Source organism: Stegodyphus dumicola, chromosome X2, assembly GCF_044657685.1.
Source record: "Stegodyphus dumicola isolate Sdum_Otavi_A_Nest chromosome X2, ASM4465768v1".
NCBI classification, from domain to species: domain Eukaryota; kingdom Metazoa; phylum Arthropoda; class Arachnida; order Araneae; family Eresidae; genus Stegodyphus; species Stegodyphus dumicola.
The window spans coordinates 168,966,246-168,993,597 of record NC_140781.1 but is presented as its reverse complement, the minus strand read 5'-3'; the positions used below and the strand labels follow the sequence as shown (position 1 = coordinate 168,993,597).

Sequence of the window (27,352 nt, the reverse complement as noted above, 5' to 3'; positions counted from 1 at the left end):
GATTGCATTTGCTCGACCACTGGCGTGAATTTGGAGAATGTTATGGTGTTTCCATGTTTCACTGGGTTACAGGAATCACATCTTTGCTGATTTTGCTGAATGTTTGAAAATGAGAATAAACGTCATCTAAAGGGTTTTTTATAATTATTTCTTTTTATATATAATGCTGTAGGTACGTAAGTATTAGGCTTCTCTGTCTTCGCGAGACTTAATTACAGAACAGCAAGTAGTGGATTATTTTTAACGTTGTGGGCCTCTACTATCAACAAAGTGTATTTAATGGACACGATATGGTCAGCTGAGTATGGCCGTCAAAACAAAAGCAGATTAGAACAGGGTAAGTTTGTACTCATAGCATTCTAAACAGAGCTTTCGATAAAATCGGAGAGCCTAACAAAATAGTAGAAATTAATAAAAGTCTTTTTACGAATCGCAAAAACGAAGCGGGTTGAATACTGATTGTATGTTAAATAAAGAAGCTTTTGTTCCTTCAGAACTCCACAGTAATGATTGCGGCATCTTTGCCAGCTTTCACGGTTCGATGTTAGTCAACTTTCCCAGTCGACGGGATATTACGCAAGTACCGAAACTTGGTTACTTACCTACAGTCGCATATACAGGTCCACCCACTCCTCAGAACCAGGCGCGGAGGTTCAACTTCCGCTCTGGCCCCTCAGAGAGGGGTCATGCTGTAGGTAAGTAACCAAGTTTCGGTACTTGCGTAATATCCCGTCGACTCGGAAAGTTGACTAATATCGAACCGTGAAAGCTGGCAAAGATATCGCAAGGTACTTGCGTAACATCCCGTCGACTGGGAAAGTTGACTAACATCGAACCGTGAAAGCTGGCAAAGATGCCCCAATCATTACTGTGGAGTTCTGAAGGAACAAAAGCTTCTTTATTTAACATACAATCAGTATTCAACCCGCTTCGTTTTTGTGATTCGTAAAAAGACTTTTATTAATTTCTACTATTTTGTTAGGCTCTCCGATTTTATCGAAAGCTCTGTTTAGAATGCTATGAGTACAAACTTACCCTGTTCTAATCTGCTTTTGTTTTGACGGCCATACTCAGCTGACCATATCGTGTCCATTAAATACACTTTGTTGATAGTAGAAGCCCACAACGTTAAAAATAATCCACCACTTGCTGTTCTGTAGAAGGCTCATCCCAAATTTTAATCATTTTTTTCTTCAAAATGCACGGGAAAAATAAGACAAAAACAGTTAATTTATATTCTTGTTTATTGAAACAAAATGTGGCTTACCGAGAATCAATACAGTTCACATCTAAGAAACGCATTGATGTTATGGCGTCACGTTTATCCAAAACTGGCGCTATATCGCACTGCTTGGAGACAGTTTTACGATCGACAGGATAATACTTAAGTACCCAAGCTTTCGATATGTCGTTCAGTAAGCTTTCGCTAAGCATACCATAGTATCTGAAATTACCTCTAAAAATACTAAATTTGGCATTCATAAAACCTCCATGGAAAGTTGTAGTTGAAATCCAAGGTGTTCGCTCAATTCTGCAACATAGTTTTAAGCCTGTACATAGCAAGGTAAATGCATTAGAGGTTAATTAACAAGTAAAATTCCTTTTATTCAATCAATTTTGGGTACAATGTGTATTTATTATTAAACAGTAAATTAAGACTAGGCCGCCTATATAGTAGTTTACAAGGTATTCAATAGTCATTTTCAAATTATTAATTCAATTTTTCAGCTATTGTGTTATATGGATTGAATTGGATTATTTAATTATAGCAAAGCACACGACGGCTATCTGCCTAAAGGGGGAGGGATGCCTTCGTGGAGAACTTTCTAAGGGAAACTGCTCGTATACACGTTACACATGAGGAAAACGCCCATGCAGCCAGCCCGTTCGCGGGATTCGAACCTCGGACCTAACTACCAGTGTTCAGCGTCTTTTACCGCTCGGCCGCTGGTGGGCCTGTGTTATATGTATTCTAAGGATGATAACATATGCTTTGCATGACATAATAATTAATCACTTTGGAACTCATTGAGCGTAAAACGAGAAAACTCCAGACTTAGTTTTCTGATATGAACCCTGATATACAATGACGTAAAATGATATCGCTTATTCATGATGTATAATGAACTTGATATGGGAATAGTTATGTACTACTTCAATAATGAATTTTATAGTTGTGTATTAAATCTTAATGAAGTTAATGTATTATCATTTAAGCTCAGTTTTCTCTTAAATGCGGTGTGGCTGGTAGTGGGGGATTTTTCTCATGCTGCCACTATTTTCAGGGTCAAAGGTCCACGAGAATAGCTATATCCTTAACTTTCACGTGTATCGTTCGAGGGAAGATGCGCGAAATTTCGGCTTCGTCTGAAGTGCAAACTTTTCTAAACTGTTTATTACTGACTGAAGTTTGCAAAGTTTTAGCATCTTTAGAAGTGTTAAGACATTCTTCTTGGAAAAAATGGTATAAGTTATTACCCCTTAGTAGTTACGGAAAATCCCGTCGACCTTTTCTGCCTATTAAAGAAAAGACGCCAAACTACATTACTACATTTTTCGCCAAAAATGGTCTTCTTCAAACACGCTGGGTTTGGTGAGTCCTTTTTTGTTAAATGTTATGATCAGAAATATTTATATTGTTTGGTTTGGTTTATTTAATTATGGCAAAGCACACTAGGGCTATCTGCCTAAGGGGAGGGATGCCTTCGTGGAGGACCTTTTTAAGGGAAACTGTCTGGTATACACATTACACATGGGGAAAACCACGAAAACACCCATGCAGACAGCCCGTTCGCGGGATTCGAAACTCGGACCGAAGTACCAGTGTTCAGCGACGTTACCGCTCAGCCGCTGGTGGGTCCTCGATTCACTTATAGTTGGCGCAGAGAATTGACTATTGAATGGGGAAAAGACGAATTAGAATTAAGTGACAAGACTATTATAAATTGGAATAATTACCTGAGAGAAGTTTGCGCATACAGCCTTTTTATGAAGGCCATAAGTTTGAAAGAAAAATAAAAATAGACCGTTTTTTCTTGTATTTAGTAAATGGGTTTTTTGGTTTGGCGCGATTGCCGTCGTCTCTTGTGGTCGACGGGATATTCCGTAAGTACTTTACCCTTTTCTCGTTGGTTTGAGAGAGTTTAAGAAAGGATTAGAATGGACAAAGATTAATTTATAACTAATTCGAGCCAATGGTGAATTTAGAGACGGCTTTTATTTTTGAGAAGTCGAGGTTTTAAAAGCTGTTGCACGAAAGGCTGGGAGGGAATTTCTCCACTTATTGAAATTACGAAAAAAAAAGTGCGGGAGAGGTAAGGCTTCGGCCTCTTCCTGCGGCCCTTAATCCTGGGCGCGGTCCGGAAGTCCATTTTTCCCGGTGAATAAGAATGCTGATGCGGCGTATCTTCACAGACATCCCGGCCGCGGGAAGACCAGTCGTCCGCGAAAACTTAAAAGTGCGACTCATTCCTTTATTCCTCGAGGAGCCTCTTTTTGCCTTGGACATCTTGTGTTCAGAAATAGAGTAAGGCAAATTCCACGACAGTTGCAACGTAACAAATTGTTGTGCGCCCTTGATGAAGAAGAATTTTTTTACTTTATTTACGTGAGTTTTGGCTCTTAATAGGAAAATGTAAATTGATACTTTTATTTTTGTAATATCATTATATGTTCATAAACTTATTGAACTTAAATGACTTAACTATTTGCGAAAAGAATAATTACGCTAACTGTATTGTCGTACAGTCACTTAAAATTAATGATTTGTAATACATAGATATGTAATGAGAGGTAAGTAATTATAGTGAAGTTCCTTTTAGTGCAAAAAGATAATTTGTTCATTATTCCAATGTTAATTAGTTTTAATTAGCAAACTGAAATGTGTGTTGCTATTCAGAACTAAATACTTTTATAGTTTTCTAAACCCATGCTAAATTGACAGTTCAAAAATAAATGAACAACATTAATAAATAAATTAGATATTTTAAATATCTTGTATTTAAATATAAAATTAAGATAAAAAATGCATTTGAGCATTGTGGTAACAAACATAATAAAAAGCCAATTCTGTCATACTTTTCTTGAAAAAAACACCTGGAAAAATAATTTTGAAACTGAAACAATAAAAGTTGGGGAACCACTTTGTTAACATGAATGGAAAAAAAGTTTGATTACTTATGACATTTCATTGGAATCGCAGAAGAATAAATGAAAAAATATCGATGTACTATGGAATGTTAGCATATCTATTGCTCATAATATAATCTCGGAATACCACAAACAAATTTGACGGAAAACAAACTACAAACAAAGCGCCCAGGGAATTTCATTAAATGCGAAGAAAGATGAATCCTTAGGAATTATTTGTAATCCTAAAATCAGTGCAGTCAAACTGACATAAGAAGCCCAGCGAATGCTTAGCAAGTCAGCTAATGCAGAAATTATTAGAAATAGCTTAAAATAAAATGTAATTTTCATAGCTAAATAACTAGAAGAAAATCATTTCCTAGGAAAAGGTATCGAAGGACAGGCTTACAATCACTCAAGATCCACATTAAAAAGCCTCACATTTTCTGAAATGCGGTTATATTGTAGATAAAAGTAATTTATATTTTTGGGAGTGATGGAAGGCAGATAGTATGTCGAAAAACCCAGTACTAAATTTCAAATGAAGAAACTTCCTTCTTCAATAGAATATGAAGGAAACATCCAAATGGTCTGGAGATTGTATGAATGCTTTCTGCATTAAAAATTTACATTTTATTGATGGCAAAATAAATAAGTTCGTGTATTTGAACATTTTAAAACGAAACAGGTGGCATATTGTCACGTTACACAGAAATATTTGAGCTTTTACAAAAAAGGCATATTGTCACGTTACACAGAACAGTACAGAGAAAAATGGGCATATTGTCACGTTACACAGAAACAGTGCAGAGAAAAATGGGCATATTGTCACGTTTCACAGAACAGTACAGAGAAAAAATGGGCATATTGTCACGTTTCACAGAACAGTACAGAGAAAAAATGAGCATATTGTCACGTTACAAGCTTCACCAAGACAATGATCCAAAGCATAAAGATCTTATTTGCAAATGTTGGACTTCGTATAACTGTCCATGCATAATAATATGGCTTGCGCAGAGTCCAGTCCTCAATTCTATTGCATGCATTTGGGCGCATTTTGCAAGACAGAATTAATAAATTTAAAATTTTCAGTAGATGTAAACTTAACGAGAAATGCATCATTGAATGAGAAAAAATGGAAAAAAAATTCTGTAATTTTTTTAAACTTATGCTGGGAGAATTCATTGAAGTCTTGAAAAGAAAAGGAGATCTAACACATTATTAAAGAATGTTTGTAGAATTTTCTAAAAAAATATTTTTCACCGTTATTTTCCCATTTCTGCACAAAATGTATATAATCTGCTATTCATTTAACGTTATTTCTAGTTTAGTTGTTAACGTTATTTTTATATGTATAATTATTTAACGCTATTTTGTACACAAGGAGTACATAATTTATTATTTATTCAACGTTATTTTAGTTTATTTTAAAAATTTTCGATTTTGCTTGGCCCTATTTTATTGTTTCTAAGCACTCCGCTTCCTAAGTAAAGCATTTCCTTTAAATAAATACTTTGACTCACTGTATTTAATACAACAAATTTAGAAAACAGTCATAATATATTTTAAAGTGAGATAAGCAAAGAATATATGAATTTACCTAAAATGCCAGCTCCTGTTTCAAAACACACTTTGATAACGTATTTTATAGTGACAGTTAATTTCATTTGCATGTTATATAAACACAAAACTCTATAAAATATTTTTCATAAAATATGAATTCCTCTTTCCTACTAGTAAATGAAATTTTGAAAATCTTATCGGAACTACATGTTTGTCATTGAAGTGTACATCTAAGTTTTCCAACAGTTAAAGTCAATTTGGATTCATCTGTTCATCTGTACTGACGTAATAAATTATTATTAGAAATGATTTTAAGATTTCATTTAAATACTAAAAGTAAATTTCTAGTGAAGGTTTCCCAGATTTACTGCTGAAGTTAACGGTGTAAAACATCATGGGAGTAAAGGATGGAAACAAACTTTCCTCGAAAATTCAAGATCATAGCTAGCTAATTTTAGATGACTGCATTTGATAAACTGTAAACTGAATTAATGGTTTCTGTAAATAAAAACTTGATGTCCACCGGCGTCTATCGGTGAACACTGATAGGCCGATTCGTGCTCAAATCTTAGGGTTTCTGTTCCTTTCGCCATGTGTAGCACAAATATTTGCCAGTTCCTTTAAAACGTCCTCCACCGAAAGCAGATCTCTCTTTAGGAAGGTAGTCCTTGTATGCTTTGTCGTAATCTAAGAACCTGATAACTGACAATTTAACAACTGAGGTACCAATAGACGTTTTGTGTGATTCATTTAAAGCTTACCTAATACTACAAATTTGGGCTTTATTTGGCAATTTTGCGAATGAATTAATTATAATTTCACCATTTATTATTATAGTAAATCTTATTTGTAAAATTACGAATTCATTTTCTAAAATAATTATCGTTTTTATAACAACACGCGTTAACTCGACAAAATTTTTAGTGTTCGATACACTGCTCATAAATTATTCTGCATTCAGTAATCAAATATCCATAGAGACGTTTTTAAATAGATTTGGTATCGAGTGAAGGACAAAGTTATAAGAGAAACGGTCACGGGCTGAGTCAAAATAATCGATAGTTACTGAACCATGGACAGCGATTCTTCACATTCAGTTGGCTCTGTTCAAGAACTTTCTACCGAAAGAAAAATGTGTCCATCAAACTTACTCCAGATTTGATTGGCCTAGATACGCGTCCTTCTTGCCTGTTCCAGAAACCAAAACGAGACTAAAAAAAGAGGTACCGATTGATGATACTGCGCAAGTCCATAATGTCTAAGTAGAATCTGAGTACTCCTTAATTTAAAATTATAAACATTTCCAATTAAAGAAAGATCAATTTCATCGCAAAGGAAAATCATTTCCAACTACACTTTTAACCCTTAGCGCTATGCACGTTTTTGTACCACCGCCTACCAGCAACTCCGGCACATTTTCGCAGCGGAACGAGTGTGAAGAAGGAGTCTTAAGTGAGAAGAAATACACGTGCTTGTGAATGTTTTTGATTTTATTTATTTTATACATATGCACCTTCTTCTTGTAAATGAAAAGTAAATTTTAAATTTTGTAATTCACCTTTGGCGATACACTAAAATGTATTCTATCCGGAATATCTAATTCTTCCGTACATCGCGCCATTCATCTAAGTCTTCTGGCGACCCTTCGCTTTCACTTTCAATAACTACCATTCGTCGTCTCTTCGGTAGTATAATTTCGGAACCACTACTTGAAGTGTCAGAATTATAATCAACATTGTCTTCCGCAATATGTTCTAACAATGAAAAATCAAACACATCTTCACTATCACTCAACTCTATATTCTCATCACAATAATTAATTTTCTCCATGTTGCTAACCACAAAATGGGTTAAATAATGTTTCAATCGTAACAGTGGCGAGACTGAGCACGTTTTAATTACAGATAACAATTGCCAACGCCGACGATTCCGTAACATCTTAAGCCTCATCATGCTAAAAACATTGGGCTCCGTAGCGGAGCTTACGGAGTTACGGAACAAATGACGGACGGCTCCGTAGCGGAGCCAACGGAGCGCTAAGGGTTAATAAATACCACATTCTGGAAAGGTATGCTTTGCGATTAGCACAAGTTTCTAATGAATGGGTAGGCATTATACATATATGTATATAAGTACAGATTATGCATGTTGAAAGTACAAGTTTTCTATCAGGCTTCTATCCACTTTCAGCATTTTATTCTTACGGCACGACTTACAGTGATGGACATATGTGAAAGCGCACTTTACTTTTTCTCAAAGAACGGGGAAAATTGTTAAATTCACTATTTTTTTTCATAACGTATTTATATAATCTTTAGAATATTATAAAGGTAGGTACAAAATGTTAAATTGTTAATAAACTTCCAGAAAATAAACGCAGTTTTTCAACCCATGAAAATGAAGGGCAAAAGTAAAAGCACAGTGTTGAGTTTTATTCAAATTAAATTATGTTGCTTCATTCTGTACATACCAATAAGAGTGTTATAAGACGAGTAATAGTGTTAGTTACCTGAAATATCTGTGAAAGCTTAACTATTTCTGCTTAATTCTTCGAAATTTTGAAATGGCTAGTAAGTGTGAGGAAACTGGGATTGAATTAAGGAAAATAATCATTCATTTTTATAATCAGAAAAAAATTATGTGAAGAAATTGGTGAAGTATGAACAGTAGTCAATACATGGGTAGGAATTGTGATAAAAAATTTCAAATCATCTCGTAACGTCGTAAATACACCAAAAACGTGGTCGCCCAAGAAAGCTTACTCGTAGAGAAGAGAGTAATGTTGTCGATATTGTTAAAGTGAGTCCAAAAGTTTCTTCAAATGCTATTGTAACAATACTCAAGGAAGACATTAATAAAGTAATTCATCCAAAAACTCTCCGCTAAATTCTCACTGGACTGGTTACAAATCTAGAGTTGCCAGAGGAAAACCATACATCAGCAAAACTAACCGAAAGGAATATCCACCTTTTGCAAAGGCGCACTTGAATAAAGATAGTGCCTTGTGGTCGAATGTACTGTTTCCGATAAAAGTAAATTTTTGTTTATTCATTGCAGTGGAAGAAGTTTTAGTTATTAGACAACCGAAAACTTCATTCGAGAGCAGCATGTTCAAACAGCAGGAAAACAGTGGGCAAAAGTGTGATGGTATGGGGTGGCATTTCGGTTGCGAGTGACAGCAATCTTTAGTTCACCGATGACATAATGGACAGGCATGTCTATCTGAAATATCATTAAACGTAATCTTCATTTATGCAACAGCCCGTAAGCTTCATTTATTCATCAGGACAATGGTCCCAAATATTCGGCACATATAGTCCCTCTGTAATTGTTGTATCTTACACCCCATACTCTCAGTCATCTAGCTCAATACCCCGATTTAAATCCCTTCGAACATTTATGGAGAGTAGTTGACAACAGGATAAGAAAATACGGTAATGAATGTACACCATATGAAAAGGTTTCTTCTAGAAAAATCTAATAAAATTTCTTCTAAAACAACCAAATCATTGGTGAATTCTATGACAATTAAGCTCAAGGCTGTTATCAGAAACAGAGTATTCACCACAAAATTATTGACTACATTTTATTCCGTTATTTTCTTCACTGTGCTTTTACTTTTATCTTTAATTTTTATTGGTTGGAATGTTCTGCTTATTTTTACAAGTTCATTCATTTTTATTTTACATCATGTAGTCATCTTTATAATGTTCCAAACCTTATATAAATGATAATTATTTTGATAAAAGTAATGCATTTCACAATTTTTTCCCACTTTGGGGAAAAATTCAAAATGTATCTTCACTTTTATACATCACTGTAAGTATGAAAAGAAGAAACATTTTTTGTGCGTTAGGATCAACTAAGAGTGAGGGCAGCGAGTAACTTTATATAGATACTCAATCTTCCAGTACACATACATATCACAGCCAACCCTTAGTACATGAGTATAACGAAACCTGGAATCTATCAACAATAAAAAGCTTTACCACATTGTCTATTAATTAAAGCAGTCACTTTTAATACTGCAAAAAATAAAATCTTTTAAGATATGAGAAAACATCTGAACATCTGTATGGGCAAAACTAGACGAGTTAAAAAAATCTGAGATTAATGCAGATTTTAAATAAATCTACACTAATTCAAGGTTATTTTATTATCTAGTTTTACTTTCTTACATAGGAGTTATTCTCCTCCATGTAGAGCTCTATAAAAATTCATTAAAATATTAATTCGCGATAATTTTTTTTCTGAAGTGTAGGAAAATAGAGTTACAGAGTATAAAATACAGTTATAGAATTACAACTGAATAATTTATTAAAAAATTATTTTAATAAATTATTCAGTTGATTCAGTTCAATATATGAAAAAAGTTTGCATTAAATTTTAAGTAATGCTCCTCCTCTTGAAGCTGATAGTTAATAATTCTAATGGTCAATTATGTTTCAAAATAAAAAGAATATTGCATTTCTGCATTTATACGATCTTGATCATTTTAACTAATATATTACAAAACGACAGTAAAATACTTAAATGTTCTAAATGATTTTCATTTTCCACACTCAAAGTCTACCGGCCGTTGGTAGGCTTTGACAACGGCCGGGTGGTAAAGTCGCTAAACACTGGTAGTTCGACTTGAGTTAGATTCCAGGCAAACGGGCTGGTTGCAGGGACATTTTCGTGGACCTCTCCATGTTTAACATTGATACAAAACTGTTTCCCTTAGAAAGTTCTCCCCAAAGGCATCCCTCCTCTCAGATAGATAGCCATAATATATTTTGCTATAATCAAATAAAATCAGTCAAAACTTAAAATCGTGGGATGTAAAATTACTAATTTTAATTATTTATTACTAATTTTCTATTTATTTCCTAATTGTGTTGTCTTATAAATGAATTAAAAATGTAAAAAATTGTATTATAAGTTTTTATTTAAGACTCATAAAATAATTAATGAACTAAAAGAAAAAAGTAACTTATCAATATAGTTTAATGGAAACAAAAGATTAAATAATTTTCCTACAAAATTCCTCTACAATTTTTTATCACAAGTGATAAAAGCGTTGCGCGCCCTTGACAAATTAATAAAGATAATGGTTTATTCTTTTGACAATGCAATTCGATTATTAGATTTCTTAATTTTGGCGCTCAGTGTTTCACACTACAGTGAATCCATCTCCGAAAGACAATCTTCTCTGAAAGCGGCCAGTGCTTTTGAGGATGAACATAAACTAGTTGATGTCACCTTTCTCAGTTGAATTTATTCCTAGATGATCAAAATCATCTGGAATTGTGCGTGGTGGATTCGCTGTATCTGCTGATTCGAGAAAAAAATCTGAATGAAAAAGACGAAAAACCTTTTATCACTCAAATGGAAGAAATGAAATATGCAAGAAAATACTTAATGCCCGATCGCTGAAATCACGAAAAGAAAATGTAAGTAAAAATGCTTTGTCGCTAAAATAAGAAAAACGTAAATTCAGAAATTCTTTCCCCGGGGTATGAAAACGTGCATAAAATTCAAAATGCGCTCTTGCAGAAGTTTAAAGAAGTAAAAGTAATAAATTATGTTTTGTCTATGGATTATCCAAGCAATAAACTACAACAAATAAAAAACTTTAAAAACGCTTTTCCCTTTCAGGCGAAAATCTCAAAATACAGCAAAATTAATACTTCGCAATGCAGTGAAACTATCACATTTAATATAATTTAAAATAAAATATAGAACTTAGTTATTTTGAAGATATAACAGTATATGTGATACTGTTACCGCGATATGCTATGAAATAACGATATAATACATACTAAAGTATTCACATAAAGTCAAGACAAAATGAAAAAGGTAGTTGAAATATCGAGCCTTTCCGGCACACTACCTTTTAAAATTGGAGTTTTGATTTAAAAAAAGGTAGGCAGTCTAATTAGGCCTAGAAGAGTACACAAGTAAAATTTTGTGAAGATAGCACTTATCTTTTAATTCTGTGGGCACACTGGTTGCTTCATTGAATAGAGCTTCGAAAATAGCTTCTTCATTGAATAGAGCTTCGAAAAGAGTGACGAAATAAGCATTGTTGTCAATGAACTGACCAATGAGATGCGGAGAAACAAAGAATACAGGTTCTCCAGTTGTCGTAAATTATCGGCGAGCCCGGTCTGAGCACACCTACGGTTCGCCGTTTGATTTTATACAAGATTTCAAGGTAAAAATTTAAAACTAATATAGAATAAGGAAATTAGCATACACCGAAAAAAAATAACAGAGAAATTTCTTTTCAAACAATTCCTTTTGTACCCTAAAAAAATTTGGAAGATTTCTTTGAAAAATAAGGGTCTTAAAAAACTAAACATGGCTAAAATATACGGACTGGTTTGTGTTGAGCTGCCATCTACTATAAATAAAGAAAGTTCAGAGTAACCTATAAATCCTTTTTCATTCAATTTTCTGTGCGGACAGAAGGAAATTTTTAGATGTGTCCAAACCCGGACACACTGTGCCGCAAAGGGTTAATTATTTAAACCTTGAAATTAGTTTTCGAGTGGGCTGCTGCCCATAAAATAATGATCGTGAAATAATTTAAAATAGCGCATAATATAATATTATGTCTATTAATGTCTAAATGATAAAAACTAAACTTATCTAATCTTAATATTTTCTACGTGGAGGATTACTTATAAAACACCAATAACATTTTTCATGATTTATTTCTTTACTTTTTCCATCATACATGCTTCACTAAATAATGCTCAAAATCCTCTTTGTCGCAATATCTGAATAGAGCTTTTAATTACACCCCACCTGCCCTTATATATATATATATATATAATCACGACTGTCTGGCAGTCTAAAAGTTACCATTAGCAGCAAGGTACTCCCTAAGTCAGAACTTTCATCCTCCAAAGAGAAATATGATTTCTACTTCGTAGAATATAACTGCTTAAATGAAACGTAAGCCAGCTTTGATTGTAGTAGTCCCAAGCTTAGAGAAAAAGCATTTTTTTTTATTTTTTCCCACTTTCAATCCCACCGAACACCAATTTTCTGCCCCTTTCACACGTATGCTTCCTTAATCGTTTTTCCAACAGCATCCATACCCCAAGCATACGCAGATCATCACAAAATTCCCCATAGACTTCTCGATTCAAAGTATTTCGGTTGGCAACAATACGATTGCTTAGACCTACATCCGAGATCCAAGTAACAACTAGTAGTCGAGTGACAACTAATCCAGTAATATGAAATTAGCAGTATCTTTCCCGTTCTCAAATGACTCCCCAGTAAACCATGTATTCTCCTCTCATTCTGCTGTATATATTTTGTACGTTACAACCAGAGGTTTCACAAACTGCAAATGAAATTTATCTATGATTCTTTCAATTCACACAATCACATTTTATTTTTCATGTTGGATATATTCACATTTATTCTCAATCGATCCTACAAATCACGCACTAGTCTACTGTTTCGTATCATTAAACAAACTTTGCAGAAATTTTGAATTGATTTTTTGAGATTACCATGAAGTAAAAAATTATAAAACTAACGGCAGAAACGCACGCAACAAGCAAATTTCCACACAGCATAATGTGCAAAATGGCACCAAGTGCTACAGATTCAGTTTTCAATTCCCCACCCTTTTGGAATCAAGAGCTGTGAGCTTTGGAATCAAGAGCAATTGTCCAATGACAGATGAAAAGTTCATCTATGATCCCCGATTTGTAAATATACCATGAAATCTGAATAATTATTTCGATTTTCAAGTTACTGCATATTACCAGAAATTCACGTTATCTCGAAGCTCCCAGGTAACAACTTTATCGACAAACATAGCACAGCCAATGTTGCCCAGACGCTATTACCTTAGCGAATGTAGCCTCAATTTCGTTTTAAAACTAAAATATCAGTTTAAATCAAACATCATTCAAAGTTTATTATAACATTCATTCATTCATTAGAAACGCGCCTTTAAAATTTGACTCAATAATTTCGTTTTACATAACTGCCGAAACTGCGAACTAAAATGCATTAAGTGTCTTTGCTCTAATCCTCATTTAAACAGCGTAAAAGACTATAAAATGGCGATTAAGAACTCTGCAGCTAAGAGTTGCCTTTGTGTACGGAACCATCTTCATGTTTAGTTTACACAGAAAAATATTAAGGAAAACATATTTTCAGGAAACGGTAAATACGCACTCGAAGTTTAACTACGTTATCTCACGTTTAGATCGAGCTTGAGAGCTTTGTTATTGATGCTTCGTTTCTAGGATAAACATTTTCAAAAATATGCGAATTTTTTATTACTAGTCTTTCGGGCTTTAAACGCTGGGGTATTTTTATTCAGTTATCAATATTGTTTGTGCTTTTAATAACTCCCATTGCATCGCATATTTATTATAAATAGCTGGAACTGAATGCAAATTATCTGTCATCAATTATCAAACAATTTCCAGATTATCAGCTAGGTGGATCTTCTAGTAATAAATATGATAACAGGGTGGTTATTTCGGTTATTGGCTAATAGAAAAGTCATGCGCAAAAGCCCACGCTCAAAAGCATGACTTCTTTCCTCGGTTAAGACATCCTAATCGGGAATTAATTGACGAGACTTAAAAAATTATATTTAAGATAAAACTGTATCTAAAATCAGGAATAATTCATATAAAACGTGACATCTCTATCATTGTTTCTAGCTAAAGATATCAAAATAGCTTTCGTTTTCAAATGGTTCAATAGTATTTCATCATGTAAATTACACTTTTTATTAACTGACAATCTACTTCATTTGCTTTAGTTAAGTGCTTTCTCGGAGTTATTACTTTTACAATGAAGAATAAAACAAGAGGAATAAAATTTATAATGTTATTCTAACTTCAGCAAAAATCACATTCCTGAAAGAGTTTCTGAGGCATGAAATCCACGGATATTTGCCTGTATGTTATGTTAAAAGATTCTGCATACATTTTCAGTGATATTCAACAAGCAAATTATTAAGACAAATATATTAGGTATAACTGGTGGTGGTGTATTTAATTACGGCAAAGCACACTAGGGCTATCTGCCTAAGGGGAGGGATGCCTTCGTGGAGGACTTTCTAAAGTAAACTGGCTCGTATACACGTTACATATGGGTAAAACCATGAAAACACCCGTGCAGCCAGCCCGTTCGCGGCATTTGAACCTCGGACCGAACTACCAGTGTCCAGCGACTTTACCGCTCGGCCGCTGGTGGGCTATATTAGGTATAAACTATTCAGTTTATTTCGCACCGTTTTTGCATTTCAGTGAAATCTTTTGCATTAGTTTGCAAACTGACTAACAAGCTTAATTTTGAGAACCAAGGACCTCAGCATAATGTTTTTGGGCTAATCTTTGGAATATGGTAACAGGTAGTTTGGCGACATTTTGGTAAGACGATAAAGGTTACTAGCTAGGACTTTAGCAGTATACATGGATAAAGTCAAGAGTGTGCGCAATGCCATTTTTGTGCAATTCTGAGATTTTTTTAAGTGAAAATAGGTCGACGTGTACATGGATACCGTGTATGTGCAATTCTTAAAAACGCGGCAAGCAGTTTGCGATTCTGCCCTTTCTCCCAATTTCGCACCTAATCTTCGTCATGATTAAGCACTTTTGTTCCAGAAAAGTTCTAGCATAAGCGTAATTCGGCTAGCAGATTGTTGGAAAAAAAATGTTGAGGGGGGGGAATGCCTTTACTTTGTGAAAACAAAATCGCGTCCAAACAAAAACTAGCAGGTTGCTGTAGCAGGGTTGGTCGCCAAATTTTCGCCAAGTTACCATAATCCAAAGATTAACCCATAAATGCTTTATTAAAATATTAAATTATGTAAAATATCATTTATAAATTACAACAGACATATAGTGAAATTCACAAGCTTATTTTTTTAATGTTTTTACTGGGAGGAAGTATCTTAAACGAAAGGATAAAGTAAGTTTTGGTATGGGATATATGATACTCTTTTTTATAAAAAAAACTATACAGTTCATTGAAACATTAGTTACTGTCGATTAAAAAACATGTTTTTCCTGAAGAAAACTTGCTAATGATTTTATTAAAAGTTCCTTAATGTCAGTTTGACCGAGAGGAAAAAGAAACTTCAAAACTGGGAAAGGGAAAAACCATCCCTAATCTAAACTTCTAAATTACACTTAAAAAAACAGTGAATTTCTCATCTGAAACAAAATAAGCTTGCAGGATGAAATGGATATAATTTTAAAGCTAAATCACTTACCATAAATGAACTTTGTATAATATATAATGGATTATAATTTTTATGATACTTTACTAAAAACATGTAACTGCAAAATTCATCATTATACATCAACAATTGTAAAATACTCATTTGAGACGAATTTAAACAATAGACTCCGCATTTTGCGGTGAAAATAGCTTTTCAGAAATTGCTTGCATGACTACAACATTGTTTTCACAAACGAAACCTACAAGATTTAAACGCAAAAACATCTACAATTTGAACTACTTGCTGTTCTTAGCACTAGCTTTATAAACCTCTGAAAACGCAATCATAATAAAATTGAGAATATAAAGAATTATACGACTTTTTGCAAATCGAAACTTAATATTTCAACAAATATCATTGAAGTAAAAAGTCAAATTCTTAATCTGGAAGCTTTAAGATAGATGAACGCTACTATTTACTGAAACTTAGTTTCTAATAAGTATGAAAAAATGTTATTTTCTCATCATTCTTCCTATTTTTCTAATTTTATAATAAAATATTCTCCAGTAACTCATTTCGGTAAACATTGAGTAAGAATCATTTTTCTGGTATTAATCCGCTTTATATAAACATGTTTTAATGGTTAGAACAATAAGTATCTTAATTACATCTAACAAATGTAATCGGATATAAAATGAGCATTTATTTAATTGTAGATTGCATATTATTCTTATGTAACCTTCATTATCGTTGGCAAATCGGTATTTTTAGGAAATATCTAATTTATTTTTTATGGGATTTTGTACGGCCTTTATTCTACGATTACACTTTTTGTCATACTAAATTAAGTATTTTTTTAAAAGAGAATCATTAAATTATTTCATAGGCAAACTTTAAAAAAATTTCCTGATTATTCAATTTTGATACTCTCACTGAACACGTGTATCGTTATGCGATTAATACAATTAAAATTGGAAAACAAACAACTGAGGAAATATTTAAAATGTATTGTAATCAAGTATGATTTAAGTTTACAGAAACTATTTCGTTAAACTATTTACATGAGATAATAAATTATTTAAAATAAGTAATAAATTTTTCGAAAGAATGCAATCAGATTTTAAAATATTCTGTAGCTTTCAAATGGCGTTCAAGATCTGGGCTGAGATTGCTTATTAAACAATTTCAAAAGAAATTTCTGTTACTTTACACAGCTTAGAAAGCCATTTAATGAGATGTTATAGCTTAAAACAATAATCAAAGGGAATACTGAAAGTGTAAAATATTTTCTAAGGTGGCTTCTATATCTTTTAATAACATGGTTAGGAACAATATAACGAAAAAAATGAAATCCATAAATATCAAAAAATTGTCTTTTACGGTAAATAAAAACAGTGGTTGAAAGATTTTTATTCATGTTATATAGCTTCTTAAATGTGTATTATTTTTAACATTAATATTCTTTTATTAATCAATAAAAGTGCTACAGGTGCATGCAGAATTGCTGTGGGTAGCCAAGTGGATGCGATACAGGACGGAATTCCGGTGTCGTTATTGCTTTTAACGATGCAATGTAGGTCAAGGAAGCCCGGCAACAGGCGGCGATCTCGTTACTGAAAACCTTCGTCAGCGAAAGAAAGCAAAGTGTCCGAAAGGATAATATTATGACATTTTCTCCATTCGAGGGGAAGTATTAGGGACGGAGGTCGACTAGGACAAAACGATCGATAGCCGTTCATCGATCGGGTAAGAAATATGAGAAAACTCTGAATGAGTATTTCTTCGTTAAGAACAAACTCAACTACAGGTGGTCGAAAGAAATCGAAGTAACCCCGACAGAAATAGTTTAGTTGTTACACTTAGAGCTACTAATGCTACGCAATAATCATGTAGAATGAAGGATCAGTGACTTACATAATGAGTTGTATCTGCGAATAATATTTTCCAGAAAGGTGTTCTGCGGTGCGACGAGACCCCTCCGTCCACCAGGCATCTTGACATCCCGACCCGTCCTTTGCCAGGGGAACCTCTCCCCCGCCACCTGTTAGACCAACAAGATATCTGATGGGCTCCGATTATTCGGCCCAATTCTCGACGCGTGAAGCACTTTTGCAGGAACAACTATACGAACACACTGTACCTTCTAGGACAAACGCTCATTGGCTCATCACAGCGGCCAACAGTCTTATTCCATCTCGTATTGATTGCTTTTGGCGTACTCTAGAAGTATTCGATGGAACGTTCCGATCGCCAAACTTGGCGGTGTTTAGAAATTCGAATTATTCAAATCCCCGCTCTCTCTCTCTTCTAATTTTCCGTGACACAACTCATTATACTTTTCTGTTCCGTCGCTTTTGATTCAAGATAAAATCACGCAAGTTGCTGGGAGCGAATATTGTATTTTTAAAATGAGTTTTAAGGTGTGCTTTTATACATTACAATTCGAAAGAAGCAAATTCTGCTTTCTTAAGATTCTGTAATAAGTTTAGAAAGAAAGAGACTTGAATTAATATATTTTAAACGAGAATAATAGAGCTGGAGCTTTTCGTTTAAGTTTTCTTTATAGACATGTGCAGTTTTCTCACAAGACGTAAAATTTTTCCCTAATAGCTGATTGTTTTTTAATGACTTTTCTTGAGCACCATGAAATAAAAATGAGGCACTTACCTTTAAATTACCTTTAAGCATTTGTTCCTTTGCTTCACAAAACACAACTGAGAATATTATAAACTTCTCGAATGAAGTGATTATGGGCATATACCTTCTCTTATTTCATAAGTGCACAAAGTGACTGGCTGGATAAAAAGTTTCTACCATCATTTTGTAGCTCTAGTTTAATTTCCAATGAATATTTTCCATTTTTTACGGGTTTGATTTCAGTTCGCCTTCACTTTCTTCATCATAATTAATTCAATCAATCTATTTAATGCCAGAAATATAATTTCTTTAAAATTTCGATATTCAATTAAAGCTACATTAGCAATATATGAAACGTTTAAGCAAAATTCAGAATTTTTAAAGTCGAAGTTTCGAAGCTATGTCAGTGAATTAATATTGAAATAATATTTAACATTTCACTTAATTTCTATTTCTAATTTTGATGTATGAAAATATAACAACATCTCTTTAATATAACTGGAATTTGAGAATTTAATAGCACACAATAATTTTTACAAAAATAGTTTAAGTTACAAGAGATGTTGTAATGTGGAAACTATTATGATCAAACTGCATATCTCATTCTGTCTATTGTCTTCTTAGCCTTTTTCCATCTTACTTTTAATAAGCATAGTCAAAATTGTTTTTGAACAGCCATCTATCATTTATAAAGACATGCAAGTTTTATTTAAATTAACTTATTTAAGCTACATACGTATTATCTACTATTTAAGTGTTGGATATTCTATGTGTATTTAATTTCATAGCCAAAATTACTATAGAATGGAAAAAATCCGTCAAAATAAACGTAATTTTATATTGATTTATTAATACATCTTATGTTTTCGTTCTGCAAAAATTATTCAGTAAACTTCTTCGTTTGATTAAATGGAACTTTGCACATTTACAAAAATTTACTTACACACATGCTAATTCCAGTCCAGTGTTTTCCAACACTTTCAATATTTTAATAGCATAATTTTCTCTCTTTGATTACTTTTTTGAGTCAATTCCCACTTAAAATAGATAAAGTTTTATTTAAAACTTATGCCAGTCTGAAGTTGCACTTTGACCTAATTTTATATTTTATATTAGCATGTTTTTCTTCCATACTGGTTTTCGACTGTACCTGCCGAGAATATACCAGCTCGCTACCACAGCCGTAAAACATCTCTGACCCAGAACATCTCGAGGTTTGATCGGAAAGGATAAAAAATACTCGTATTTTAAGAGATTGTTTTGACAGTTTTTAGTTTAGCTTCCTCTTTCAGTGTTTCTACGTGCAAAAAATAGCAAACAATAACCTCTAACAAATCTGAATTAAAGATTGTCTCAGAAAACGACTTTCACTTAAAATTTAATTTCATTTATTTTAAAGCATATCGTATATTTTTAGCATCCATTTCGTATCTTTTTTATTATAGAACAATTTTCTCTACAACATTCAATTTTTCAGAAAGATAGATTCTCCAACGTTACATGGTCACTGTTAAATTAAATATACTGTTCTTATCTCTTATAATAATGTTCTTGCTATAAAGCAAGTATTGTCAATAATTTGTTTTAAAGAGCATTATTTTTATTCGTTCTTCGTTTACTAAAATAACTAATCTAAGAGATATATTTTTTATTTCTAGAAATGTTTTCTGAAATTGAAATGAGATGATGATGAAAGTATGTTTTCTACCTGGAAGTATCAAGTTAGCGAATACATCTTTCTCTTCAAAATTATTTGGGGCGTGTTGTCCTATAACAGAGAAGATCCTTTCTTTACAGTGTGCACCTGAATATGTCAAAATATCCTTGAATAACAATTGTACAGTATCATTTAGATTAACATTACAGTTAACACTCAAATATTAACTTCATAACGATACTAAAAACAACAATGTTCATAAAATATGTGATTTCATTTAAAATTAAAAACCTATATATGTATGCCTCTACAAATAAATTAAATTTTATTATAAGGCTTAATTATGTTAAATAAAGACATATTAAATATTCATTCCTGTAAAACTTGATTTGATACAAATAATTAACGTGTTGCCAGGATTTTATAAAATGCTGTAGAGAAAAATTACATTTGGCATGTTAAGTTTACCAACCATACCAAAGTATCAAAAGCTATGACATACAACTGCACTGCCATGATTTCTATTCTTTGTGGTTTAACGAACTTGATGCGTGAGATTTTCGTTATTTTCTCATGTGCATGCGTTTACCTAGGAGCTTCTACGAAGGCAGTACACCCAATAAGCAGGCCGCCCTAGTGTCCTTCATCTTAGTTATTTGAGAAAATTCAATAATGCCCTTAGGTTAATTTGGGCTTCAATATTCAATACTGTAGTAGTTTACAAACTATTGTCGTATTGTAATGATATCTGAAAGGCCTACAATCAATATGATGGTCAATATGAGTCCAATAAATGATATGTGTGAAAGCAAGTACTGAGCGTTAAAATTTTGCTATTAATAGCGAAAGAAATATTTTACTATTTTTTTGCCTATTTAACCTTTAAAATTATCTTTCTTGTATTTGCATTTCATATGCGGAGGAGTTTTAACTTATTCCCAGAAAGAATTGTCAGAAGATAACTGCCGTGCAGTTAAGTATAGTGCAGGTAAAACTCATGGGAATCTGAAAAGAATTCCCAATCCAGTCTAGATCGAACCACACCCTTTCAATATTGCATCTCAAACTTTTCTAGCTACTGAACTACAGCTACATCTACGACAGTTTATCTAACAATAGAGTTTATGTAACAATACGAAAAGGAAATTTAATGCACTGAAAATTCATTATTTTTTTTTTTTTCCTCAGAACATTTTAAAGAAGAAAACGATTTGATTACTCGTTTTAACAGATATTAAGCCTTTCTTTAATTATTAATAAATTAGTAGGCTAGAAAAAAATTCATATATCTCCTTCAATGTATTTTGCAGATTATAACCATGAAAGGTTTTCTGTAATTGTAATTCTGATGCTTTGATGCTTTCGTTGCATATTCTGGTTTACAGCGGGAATTAATTCCGCTTTTACCAGAGCTTTTCAGAGAATCCTACGAGGGGCTTCCCACCTTGTAATTCTGGTAGTAAACGAAACAATTATATACTATTTGACACTATCATTAAATTGTCGCAAAAGGAATGCTGGAGTTATCTGTCTAAGTGAAACGATTATTTTATAAAAGGTATTCTAAAAGGAACCAGGTAGCAGCTACAGTGATTTCAAAAACTAAGAATACACTTCTTTTTTAAGTGTGGACGTAGCTTGGGAAATGCCAAGCAAATGACATAAAATTTATAAAACTTTTATGGTTACCCATAGAATACGGGCATTTGATTGTCTATATACGTAAAATTATTTTAGATTAAAATATGATCATTTAATGAAACTCAAAAACATTATCACATAAATTTTACGATTAAAAATCTAAGTACGCATTTCTGAAAAAAAAAAAAAAAAAAAAATGTGTTTAACTACCTTTATTTTTTTTCACTAAAAGTTTAAGGGTAGACTTATATCATCATTGGGGCCCACCAGCAGGCTAGAGGTGTGCCCAACTAGCCAGCGGCCTAGCTGAACACTGGTAGTTCTGTCCGAGGTTCGAATCCCGCGAACGGGCTGGCTGCATGGGCCTTTTCGTAGCTTTTCCCATGTGTAACGCGCATACAAAACATTTTCCCTTAGAAAGTCCTCCACGAAGTATCACTTGCCTTAGGCAGATAGACCTCAAGGCTTTGCCATAATCACATAAACCAAACCGCATCATCATTGTGGACAACTATTGCTTATTCCTCCACATAGTCTGTTTTATTTTACTTTAATCTTTTAATTCTGAAGATAATATTAAACCTCGAATAGAAACAAGTACTGACGTGCAAAAGCTCGTTTTAAGATTATCAAAAAATGGTGACTCTTATCGCAAAATACCTAGAACTACGGGATGAAGCTACGCATGTATCCGGAAAGTAATTAGAAAGCACAAAACAGAAGGTTTGGATTATTTAATTATGACGAAGCATGCGAAGCTATGCGCCTAAGATTAGAGATGGCTTCGTAGAGGACTTTCTAAAAGAAATAAATTCGTATCCGTGTTAGACAATGGGGAACAAAACGCCCATGCAAGCCAGTCCATTCGCCGGGATTATGAGCCCGGTCGAACTATCAGTGCTCAGCAACTTTACCACTTGGCCGCTGGTGAGCCACAGCAGAAGCAAAAGAGTGAATGAGGAACCAGGGGAGGGGAATGCGGAAACACAGGGGATGCGTGTACCCCGTTCAACCTAGAACCAGAATAAGCTGCAAGTGTTTTACTACATCAATCATTTCGATACTACTATTTAGCTATCAGTACAGGTCTGTTACCCATTTATTCCAGTCAATTAGTTAATTATACCTGTTAACCCCAGCTTTGGTTTAAATAATTTAAATACTACAGTGCTCTCCAAAGCTATCTACCTGAAATCGATGGTTTGGGGCAAGACACTGTAAGGATGTTTAGCTCATATTCACATTACACATGAATTCCTAGAAAACGTCCCTGTAGCCAATCGCTTTTCGGAGGCTAACTGCATAGTTGTTTTCATATTTTCTCTATGTATAAGATAAATGTGATGCAGTTTTCGTTAAAAACATCTCCTCTGAGGGCATCACGGTAGCTTAGCACTCAAGTGCTCTTCAAAAAGCAACCAACCAGCTATAGGGTTGAAATATAAGTAATGGCTGTTTATGTTGTGTTTAAAATTACGCGGTAAAAAGAAAATACATTGGCATAATGTTTTACGTTATTCAAAAGAGAATCTTTCTATCTTCAAGATGGCGTATTTGATTTTTTTTTTCCCTGAGCTAATTTTTGTTATTTTTCAGTAAATTTTGTTATTTTTCAGATCATTGAAATGGAGTGTCAAGTCGACAAAAATAAGCATTTCTGACACATTCTTCTTTTTACGTTTAATCGAGGCGCCTATGCTGCAGACCGAGAGATTTTTGAATTGTGTGAAGAAGGTGCAGTGCCTGAACGAACTGCAAGAAATTGGTTTGCCAAATTCAAAATGAAAATTTCGACCTCGCAGTCGCTGCTCGTTCCGGACAACCAAATGAGTTTGATGAAGAGCGTTTGGATCAACTTTTGCACGAAGACGCGTCAAGCCACCCTAGAAACAGCCGGACGAATGGGTTGTAGCCAAGTGACTATAGTTCGACCTCTTGGGTCTATGGGGAAAGTCCAAAACTGAAATATTATTGACTAAATTATTGTTTTTTGTTTTGTCAAAATGAAAATTTTTAAATTAAAAAAAACCATTACTTATGTTTCAACACAATACATAAATTTTTAATTTTAACTTACCATTTTCATAAAGGATTAGGCCTATTTCTAACCTATTTTGGTGCTTGTTAGCTTTGAGAGAAATCTCGATGTACAAAAAAAATCGTGAGTCGTGATTCTCGAGAAATTGTGTTCATGAAAATTTTATTTTTATTTAATTGAATTTATTAATTCAAACGGGTTTTTCCCCTGAAGGACTATGGTTTTCGTTTTGCGATTTTGCGTTGAATCACTATAAATGTCCGTTTCACTTTTCAAACTGTTGCCACCAAATGTTAGAGTCTTGCATTATATTTGAAGAAATTAAAGAATGAAATATTCTGCATAAATGTATGTCTATTTCTCGCATTGTGATAAAATAACTGTACATAGAGCCATCAAATTTTGAATGACCTAATCCTCTTATGAATATGGCCGTGTGGAAGACCAAATTTGAAATTTCTTTTATTATCGATTTCATATTTTGTGAAACTTTAACGAATTTTTGAGTAACAAACTCAACGATTTAAAAGCGAGCTATGGCAACACTCTACGGGAAAAAAACTTTTTTATTTCCAGTGCGCGGAACTGTGTATCGGAAATTTGAAAGATAGGCTCATTTTAAAATTATTTTGCGACATTGCTATAGCACTAAATTTTATGGTTTAAGTGCAAAGAACATGATATTTAATAAATAAAGGTAACACACAAAACGTTAAAAAAAAGCCCTTTTGTACGTAATTTAAAACCTGAAACCTTTCAGACTTTTTATTTATTTTTTTTTTATTTAATTTATTTTAATCAGGCTAAAGGGCGTTAGCCCAGAAAGGCTATTAATTTCGTTTTAGCATTTTGTGGTGTTTCACTTTTCAAATTGTTGCCAACAAATATTAGAGCCCTGAATTATATTTAAAGAAATTAAATAATGAAGATTATGCATGAATGTATGTATGTTCCTCGAATTGTGAAAAAACAACGATACCTAGAGTCATCAAATTTTGAATATTGTCCTCCACTCAAATATGGGCATCTGGAAGCCCAAATTTGGTGTGCAATTTATTTTATTATCTATTTCATATTTTGTAAAACTTTAACGAATTTTTAATTAACAAACTCGACGATTTCAAAGCGAGCAATGGCAACAGTGTACAGGAAAAAAAAACCTTTTTATCTCCAACGCACGAGACTGTGTATCGGAAACTCAAAGATATGCTCTAATATTTTGGGATATTGCTGTTGAACTGAATTTTATGGTTTAAGTGCAAATAACATGATATTTAATAAATAAAGGTAACACATAAAACGTTAAATAAAGGTACCACATAAACTATATAAAATCTGAAAGCTTTCAGATTTTTTTAACATATTTTCAATAAATTTGATTGATGTTTTTAAATTTTATTTTTATTTTTTTTTCATTTGTTTCTCGATTCTCAATATGAACTATTAGAATATTCAGAAATTGTAATATTTTTTATTTTAGTAAAAAGACAGAATTCCGCCCTGCTGACAAATTATAGTCCTCAAGAAGTTGTTTGGAAGGTTGTTTGTATGGAAGTAGTTTTTCGCGCAAAGCTGCGCACACATGATCTGCTGCCTCTTAATAACCGCAATAAGCAGAATATTCAAAAAAAATCTATAAGGTTTCAGGTTTTAAATTACGTCCAAAAGGGCGTTTTTTTAACATTTTGTGTGTTACCTTTACTTCTTAAATATCATGTTCTTCGCACTTAAATCATAAAATTCGGTTCAAAAGCAATATCGCAAAATAATTTTAAATTGAGCATATATTAGAATTTCCGATACACAGTCTCATGCGCTGGAGATAAAAAATAATTTTCTACACAATGTTGCCATTGCTGGCTTTGAAATCCTTGAGGTTGTTAATCAAAAATTCGTTTAAGTTTTACAAAATATGAAATCGATAATAAAACAAATTCCAAATTTTAAATTTTGGCTCATAGATGCCCATATTCGCAGTAGTCATTCAAATTACGTCATTCAAAATTTGATGGCTCTAGTTACCGTTGTTTTATCACAATGCGAGAAACATACATACATTTATGCAGGTTCTTCATTATTTAATTTCTTCAATGTAATAGGAATGGATTTCAAAGCTGAACGCAGCTTTACATTTCGCCGAACAATAAACGATACAGTTCGATGCTACAGAGAAATGTTTGAGGCGTAAAGGACAAAAGATGGTTTGGTTTATGTGATTATGACAATGCTCTAGACGTCTATCTGCCAAGTGAAAATGAAGCCTTCGCGGAAGACTTTCTAAAGGAAACTGGCTGGTATGCACGTTACACATGGAGAAAACACCCATGCAGCTATCCCGTTCGCCGAGACACAAACCCCAGACTTAGCTATCAGTGCTCAGCGACTTTACCGCTCCGTTACTGGTGATCGAAAAGGCCAAAGAAACAGCTGCAGACAACGTCAAGTACCCATTGCAGCAATAAAAAGATGCAAGGGGGTCTAGAATTTCGTCGCGATATCGGACTGCTGTAAGGGAACCACAAAGAATCACGTACAGGTCGGTGCGACCGTCCGTTGCTATCCCAGCTCATACGATTAAGCCTTCAAGTACATACAAGTAAATAGATCTCTTTGGACGGTTTTTGGAGCCCGATACCTTGTTCCTGGCTCTCGATATATCATTGTCCTTCAGGGATCATTCTATATGTTGAATGAAGGCGCATCTATAAAGAGTACGTGGCCCTACTAGTCTGGTTACTATGTTACAAGAGCGAAGCCCCCCCAGCTTCCCCGGCCGATGATTCAGCCGCAAAGCCTTTAGAAGCCAGCCCGACAAAATAAAAGCGAACTGAAAAAAAAGAAATATTAAATAGTTAAATATGTAATAAAACGATACATAAAGGAAAGAAAAGAGATACATATCATTCACACATCTACTTCAGCTGAGTATCTCTGTGCGTGGATAATATTCATTATTTCCCTGGAATAAAACAGCATTTTACTATAGTCCTTAAGATCTTTTGGAAATTCTATTTCCATTTTATCTCTAATATTAGCAGTCAGGACACAGGTTTCAACGAAGTAAACATCATCACCTCTTACTCTACATAGCCGACAAAGAATTCTGCAAATTTTCCTGCACGGCAAATCTATTCAAGTACACGGGAAAACGACCATGTCCAGTCAAAACCTGATTCAGATCTATATCAGTATAGCACTTTCTTCCTTTTATAAATCTGTATAGTATACATATAATTTTTCTTTTTTAATCTTCTTTTTTTTCGTATAATTTCCTAGGATTCCCAATTGTTTTTCCATTTTTCATATACTATTGTATATTTTATACTATTGTATAAAATTCCAATAGTCTTTCTTCTAGAGCCCTGCAGTTTAATTTCTTTACAGTTGCCAAGTGTGGCTTCTTTTGCTAGTGCGTCAGTCCTCTCATTACCATGGAAACCCACATGTGCCTTAATCCAATGTATCTTAATGTTATATTTTGTTCGTACATTTC

The 27,352-nt window shown here is 33.4% G+C and overlaps 1 protein-coding gene across 1 annotated transcript in view; it reads right to left on the bottom strand.

Moving 5' to 3' along the window:
* The window catches only part of LOC118191641 (potassium voltage-gated channel protein eag-like), a 79,281-nt gene extending 61,219 nt beyond the window's left edge, over positions 1–18,062 (bottom strand). Inside the window, exon 1 of the mRNA XM_085809813.1 lies at positions 17,801–18,062. Coding sequence (XP_085665939.1) covers positions 17,801–17,879 — 79 coding nt within the window. The 5' untranslated portion in view covers positions 17,880–18,062. The remainder of the gene's footprint in view (positions 1–17,800) is intronic.
* Between the last annotated feature and the right edge of the window lie 9,290 nt (positions 18,063–27,352).